The sequence below is a fragment of the Poecilia reticulata genome, chromosome 3, assembly GCF_904066995.2.
Source record: "Poecilia reticulata chromosome 3, P_reticulata-male-v2, whole genome shotgun sequence".
Taxonomy (NCBI): domain Eukaryota; kingdom Metazoa; phylum Chordata; class Actinopteri; order Cyprinodontiformes; family Poeciliidae; genus Poecilia; species Poecilia reticulata.
Genome location: NC_088832.1, coordinates 15,209,722 through 15,217,153, shown reverse-complemented (window position 1 = coordinate 15,217,153; position 7,432 = coordinate 15,209,722). Strand labels below are relative to the sequence as shown.

Sequence of the window (7,432 nt, the reverse complement as noted above, 5' to 3'; positions counted from 1 at the left end):
TGTTGTCATGGTAATAATGAGAGGGCGGGAAAAAGGCTTTTTTTTTTTCAATTTTATTGAAAAAGAAAATCTATGTAAACAAAAAAACTCAAACAATGTCAAGGCTTACATTACTAACTTATTGCTTTACTCATACATTCACAACCTGAATTCAATGTCATGGAACAACACAGAATAAAAGAGGTTTTACCTAAGCTTAGAGTAGTCTTCAGCAACTTGACCGAGGCACGAACCTGCGCACCATCATTCAAGTATATATTAGAACCCCAGATGATATTGATAATGATGAGATGTTTGTTGCATTCAGCACTATGCCTACTTATGGTATATACACATCAATCCCCTTCAACAATGGAGCACAACAACAACCCAAACAGCAAGACAATCTTTGCACCTGATTAGAAATAAGGTATCAAATCTTTTAGACAAAAGAATCCTTATATGATGGCAAAATGTTTAAGGCAGACTGTAAAGTAAAATGTTTGCAAAAGTTTAGAAGATGTGACCATTATTGTGATATCCTTTTACAATACCGGTCTTTTTTTTTTTTTTTCTTTTTTTGCAAATCACATCCTGTCTTAGCTTTTGGTTTGTGCATTGAAAAACAAAAATATATTCTGTACAGCTCTATTAGTCCTTTAGGATCAGTGTTAAAACACACACAGGATCAGGTCTTCAGAGGCCAAAGGAAAAAGGAAAAAAAAAAACATAAATTAGTCTCTCTGTCCTATGTGTTACTCAGAGAACCGTAAGGTCATGGCATGACTTGGACTTCTGCCTGAAGGCCATCTTTTTGTTTTTGCGTGCGACCATGCGACCCAGAAAGCGTTTGGCCTTCTTGCTGATGCTCTCTCTGCGCCTGCAGTTGGCCATGCGCCTCGCGTTTTCCTCTTTGCTGTCTTTCCTCAGACGGATCTGTCTGACGATGCCCTCGAACAAGGCATGCACGTTGTGGTGAAGCGATGCAGACGTCTCGATGAACTTGCAGTCAAACACCACGGCACAGGCGCTTCCCTCTGTAACCCGACGAAGGAGAGGAAAACAAAACAAAACAAAAAAGATTTAAAGGTGCACTATTCAAGACCACCAATTATTTCCTTGGCTCTCATGTTTGTTTCTCTTTCTCTTGTTGATCTCACTGATTAAATACACTAACTCACCATCAACTGACACCTCTCTGGACCGCACCAAGTCACTTTTGTTGCCAACAAGGATAATGGGAATGTTCTCCGACTGCCTGGCTCGACGCAGCTGGATGCGGAGCTCTGATGCCTTCTCGAAGCTCGACTTGTCCGTCACTGAGTACACGATGATGTATGCGTCTCCCATCCTCATGCACTGCTCCTTTAGCCACTGGCTATTATCCTTCAGAAGAGAAACCAGAAACCAATGTTAGGCTTGGCCAGTTTACAAATAACATATCCGTCAATGGGGGCGGGGGGAAACACTGCATTAATAATATATAATGCTCACCTGCTCCCAGATGTCATAGAGCAAAATGGAAGCCTCCTCTTCGTCCACAAAAATAGATCTGTCATAAGTATTTCCTGAGGGGAGAAGGGATAAATATTGTGTTACATTCTGGCAGCAGAGCAACCTTATCTGTTATCTGTGTGACTTATTTTTCTTCAGACATTGTTTTAGTTCTCTAAATATTTCAGGAAAATGTTGGTAATGCCTGCAAATATTGTCTTCCATATTTCCCCCTTAAATTATAATGTTAGGTGTGCGATTCTACTCAAGATGGAAATATATACTTCATGTACATGTTTTCAGTGAAGCGCAATGGCAGCACAAAAATGTTAGAGACGTCTGAAATAAAGACGTTTCTCTGTGTTGTTAATTTGAAATGAATTGTGCGTTACGCTTATTTGGTTATTTCATTCAACAACTATTTTCCCTTTCTCACAAATTTAAGTGCATTGAAAGAACCACACAATTGTCACACTCTAATGTATCAATGAAAGTCTTCAGTGAGAGTGTGTATATAAATGTAGGCTGATGACTCATTCTTGGCATCACCATTTACCTGCTTCATCGCAGTCGTGACCGGCGTCCTCAAGCCCTCCAAAGACACGCGCCAGGCTGGACTTGCCGACCCCGTGCTCCCCGAGCAGGACCACCTTGTAGACCTGGGAGTCTGTCTCGCTCCCGGTGGAGATCACCGAGTCAGAAGAGTCCGAGGCGCAGCTGCCTCGGTGCTCGTCGCTTGGGGAGTAGGACGTGCAGCGCAGTAGGTTGGAAAGCTCGTCGGTTTGCCCCGTCTGCGGCGTCGTGGCGCGCAGATCCCGGTCGTCCACGGGCATGCTTCTCCTGTGCAGGTTGGGAAGGTTCATTGGGAACGGAACGCTTCCTCTCCTCTTATCCATGTTACGGAATTTGTCACCCTTGTTCAGAGTCATTGTGTGGGTACCGTGGGTCTGTGGGGTAGGAGCGCCATGCGTAAATATGCGAATTGTGAATCACATTTACAGTAACAAAAGTTTAAACACGATGGATAGAAAAGAGATTTAACGCTCAGGCAATAAAATAAGTCATGCAATGAGATAAAATGGCTGATTAGCACACGCCAATTATAATTAAAGTTTCACATTTTCTTTTGCTTTAAAAACACACTTACCCTTGGCTGATAAATAAATCCAACAATAGCAATCCTGTAATTCTCGCTTTATAAATTCGCTGCAGTCAAAAAGGCGCTTTTGCTTTAGTCTGTCCAGAGCTGCTGCTCAAGCTTCTTTATATCAAGCGGGAGTGACGTCGGCAAGGATTCGCCCAGAAGAGTCACGTCTCCATTTATTATGGTGGTGCGTAACGGTAACATCACGCGGAGGAGGGGGGGGGAGTGTGACTGGAAAGGAATCTCCCTTCCGCAGCACCAAATGGAGCTCACAGATGAGGGGGCGGCCAGCGATGCATTTTTTAAGAGGGGATGCCCACTTAAAGAGGGAGGCATGCACGCTTTGTATAAAAGCCATAAAAGAAATGCGAAATTTGCTGAAACGTGTTTAGTTTTCTGCGATGTGCAAGCTGAACACCACATCTAAAAGCAAAATGTGGGCGAAGTTAATATTTTTAATGAAAGTGATAACATGAAATTTCGATCTTCATTGTGAAATCAAGATGGAGCGTACTCGCGAGCGTAATATTTGGGGTATGTGGCTTGTTATGACTCAAATGTGAGGCTTAACAAAGAATCATATCAGCGTTTTGTTTCTCTAATAGTATTGCAGTTGAAATGGCCAAATAAACGTGCGCACTGGAGGAAAAAAAAAATCAATTTTTTTATGAGGTAGCTACATATAGATAAACATGTCAAATTTTTTTAACCACATAGAAATTCTCCACACGTAGCAGCTAATTCTCATTCATCCCCAGGCACCACCTATTTCAAAAATGACAGAAACGCTGCAGTAGCATAACCTGCAGCTGCAGTCTCTGTTACTTGTCTAGCCTGACCTTGCAAGAGCAAAACTGATCCATGCCAGGAATCAAATTATGTCAATTTAGGCTGCAAATTCTAATGATCAAAAAGGGATCTAATACATTTCTCTCTGGTGATCTCTTACCATCGCGCCAGTTTGGAAAATTTACCTATATTGTGTTGCTGCCATCTTGTGGCAGACTGTGTTGAAACGCACAGTAGTCTTTTATGCAGAGGTAGAAAGAAAAAAGAAATGTCACATGAAGGCCACGTTTGGCTTTCAAGCAACATACATGTACAAGCATAGGCGTAGGAAGCGGGGCGAATGGGGGGGACATGATATATTGGAGAGAGTCACATTCGTCCCCCCCCAATAATTTTACCTCAGTTGCGAAGAATTTTAAAATCTTCCACTCGCATGCTTTTATTTTGAAGGCGCACAACAGCGCATTAGCAGAGCGCTTCCTCCCCTCTCTGAGCCGCTCAGAGTAAAGGCAGCAGCAGAGTCAAAGAAACTCCGTTTGAATGAGGTAAACAATCTGTCAGGAATTTTGCCATGAATATCGCTCGTTTATAACATCTTGTTGTGAGTTTATTTTCATATATAGAACTAAATCTTTTTGGTTAAGCTGTTTTAATTCTGGAATAGTCACATGTCCAAAATTTTACTGCTAACTTTGTTTAAAAGTTAGCTAGTCTAGTCACAATGATTTAGAATGAGACTGAAAAAGCAGCGAAATTAGCCTTTTTTTTATTTAAAGTGAGCAACACCTGATCATACTCGACCACTTAACGTGTATTTATATATTATATTATTTAGATATTTAGGAGAACAGCAGTGCTAGAATGATGTCGAAGAAAGGTGAAGAAGCTCTGGTGAGGTCTTCATTTAGTTTATTTAAATATGTATGAACTGTTTTTAATTTTTAAATAAACTAAACTATTTTATTATGAGAGGAGCAGGTCAGGCATAGGAGAGCCAAGTGGAGTTTCAGAGTGTGAAGATATAAAAATTATATTAATTATATTAATTATATAAACAAATATATTAATTACAGGATAAGAAAAGTGCTTGAGGAGGTTTAAAAATAAATTAGTGAAAAGTTTTGCTACAAAGTAAATAGAGTTGAGATGTATAATAATGTATACATCTGAAAATTAAGTTGTTTAAATTCTCATTCTGTATGATAAAAACATACTTTTTATATTTAGTTCACATTCTGATCCTGTAAATTACTGTAGTGTCTGTTGTAAATCCATGAATCCATGCGGGAACACCAGGTTGCAGAGAGTCAGAGGGAGGCAGAGACAGAAACACATATCAGTAGATATTTTAGTTAAATGTTTGCGACTAAAAATTACAGAATAAAAACATTTAGGCTTTTTGCTTCAGTGTTTTTTATGGCTCATGTTTGGTACTGAATGCAGAGCTGGAAAGTGAGACTGAGTTAACAGTGAGGAGCTAAGGTGTCTTAGAAGTGAAAAGCATCATTTTTATTTATTTTGTAGATCAAACTGTTGCACTGATGTAGAGTTTCTCAAGAAGAACTAAACTTGTTTTTTTAGATTTTATTTTTGCTGGTCAAACTGCTGTATTGAGTTTAAAACTGCCGAGTCCTATTTTATTATTTGTTTTTTACTTTGGTTTTAGAAAGAAGTAGAACCAGTTCAACTGCAAGTCAGTTTATATCAGTGCATTTTGACCAATAATCAAATGTCTTTTGACCAATAAAATATATCAGAATCTGGTGGCCTGTCTGTGCTACCAGAGTATGTAGCTTGCTAGTTCTGAGGCAAATGCTAAAGTGGGTGTTCATCCTGGAATCCTGATTATTGGATTGTAAATAGTAACGTGTTAGAATACTTGTTACTGAAACAAGGGTCAGATTCGAGTAACGCATTACTGATGTGATGATGGCATAATTGTTTGACATTTCTGCTCAAAATATTTACTGATCTGTCAGGTTTCCGATATGCGTCGCCCCCAATGACAGACTCGTTCCTACGCCCTTGCCTAGAACACTCTAAAAGGCAATACCTATTCTTACTTTAATTAGGTTTGTATGCTTTACTCAAGTCTCACTAAATTGTTTATTCAACTCAAGTAATGTGAGCAATGTACATGTTTGGCCTGAGAAAAGTACAAGACTACATTAAAAAAATTGAGTAAACTGGATTTGACTATTTTTGTCACTGCAGTGAATGCTTCAGCTCAGCGATGCGCAGTAAAGTGCGGGAAACAGAGCTTCTTTAAAGGTGAGTTATTCGTCTTCAGTATATTTTCATGTGCCATGTCTGCCTTTACTACTCGCATATATGGTTACAGGTAAATTTTTCTTTGAAAAGATGACGCATAAAAGTCTTTGCAGGCTAATATGCTAATGTTAGCATTGGCTCATGGGTCCAACATTAGCTAAAACTGCCACGCCTTTTACTTGAGAACCTTTAATGTTTTTGTCCATTGTTGTGGAAAAAAAAACTTACCAAGCACTGTTCAGGTAAAATCACTCAATCAGGTTTATTTATGAATTATGCACAATACAGAGAGCTTGTAGGACAATCAATTATGAAGCAATTCTGGACGGAAAGCTCTGCCAGGCAGAGACAACACATGAGTCTTTTACACACATTAAAGTTAATTTTAAATTGACTTCTCTTATGTCTAGAAGAAGGAATTTCTAAACTATTAAACATCCTTAGGAGTCAAACAACTAAGAATGATCATAATTAAGCTACCCAATTTCATGTGTTTTCTAGGAAACCCAACAAAACAAAAAAAATTACATTAGTGCCATGAAGGTATAGATAAGTGTCCATTCAAAACCCAACAAGAAAGCGCAGAGTTTCCATCTGGAAAGTAGGTAAAGAGTAGAAGCAGGAACACTGATCGCCTGGTCAGGAGGATTTGTTACCTCCTGTCATAAAAGTATAAATCTTCACTCTCTGCTTCGGTCACTCGACAGTGGACCAGCAATAGTTCTTTGAGTGGAGAGCCTTTCAGAAACATCCAAACTAGCTGTTGCTCTGGACGTTGTCCTCTTTGGTGTCAAAAGTTGAAGTACTTGATACTTGGTAGAGTGAAGTTTTGCTTCTCACTCTGTTGCTCTGTTGTTTCAGATTTAAAGTCGTGATCTAGATGGATGTTACAGACAGGTTGTCCTTCACAGTGCTTGATGTGGATTCATGTTGTTCCTTCCTTCTCGCCCCTCTCCCCCACTCGGTCTCGGCGTTGCTGCAGCCAAATCCTCCCCAATCTTTTTCCTCCTGCTTCCTGTCAGTCCAACTGGTTCTGGTGTTGGATCTTTGGGTTGTCCAGATCGTCCCTCAGGAAATGTCCATGTTGTCCACAGATGAAACAAGCGTCAACAGTTCAGAGTCGTCTTCTCTCACAGCTCTGAAGCATGTTTAGCTTTTCTTCCTCTACGCTGATACTGGACAGCAGACCAGCGGCGGTTGTTAAAGCTCAGTCTCACACAGTTTTCAGTCCAAATGCTCAACAGGAGACTGACAGTTGTCCCCTGGAGGTGATGGAGGTCTTTTCTGTCTTCTTGATCCTCCAGATCTTCTCAATCATTTTCATCGGCTGGTTTTGTAGGAGGGACATCATCTGGTCCATGGGAGGATGCATGGGAGGAGTTGAGGTCAGAGGTCAGGTGCACCGCGCGAGGCTCAGACAGAGAGAAAGAGAAAAAGCAAATAGAAATCAATTAGGGTTTGTTTTGTCATTTTCCTTGTTTTCTATACATATATATATTTATGAATCTTATTTTAACCTTTTACGTGATCATATAGTTTCAGTCATTTATAATCCATCCAGTATTATGGCTCCTGTTTGTGGAACAGTTTGTCAGAGAAACCTGAGGGCTAATTGTTCGTACAGCTATTAGTGTGAGGATCTGTTTTTCTGTGTATTTAGTTTTGAGGTTTTTCTGTGTCTGGATCTGTTTTCCCCTGTGAGCCTCTGTGCCGTCTTGATTGTTGTGATGTCTAGACTAGACTAGATGTCTATTC

General features: G+C 40.0%; 1 protein-coding gene and 1 long non-coding RNA gene across 2 annotated transcripts; one reads left to right on the top strand and one right to left on the bottom strand.

Annotated features, from left to right (window-relative positions):
* Window positions 1–107: 107 nt before the first annotated feature.
* On the bottom strand, window positions 108–2,764 carry rrad (Ras-related associated with diabetes). Its single transcript, XM_008405095.3, has 5 exons — window positions 2,621–2,764; window positions 2,030–2,420; window positions 1,474–1,547; window positions 1,161–1,365; window positions 108–1,016 (listed from the first exon to the last, which is right to left on the bottom strand). The coding sequence occupies exons 2-5, from the start codon at window positions 2,400–2,402 to the stop codon at window positions 739–741; spliced, it is 930 nt and encodes a 309-aa protein (XP_008403317.1). The 5' UTR covers window positions 2,403–2,420; window positions 2,621–2,764; the 3' UTR covers window positions 108–738.
* A 109-nt stretch (window positions 2,765–2,873) lies between these two features.
* On the top strand, window positions 2,874–5,677 carry LOC145551090 (uncharacterized). The gene is made up of 3 exons (XR_014086888.1): window positions 2,874–3,951; window positions 5,386–5,478; window positions 5,621–5,677. It is a non-coding gene; the product is annotated as an uncharacterized LOC145551090 (long non-coding RNA).
* The last annotated feature ends 1,755 nt before the right edge of the window (window positions 5,678–7,432 follow it).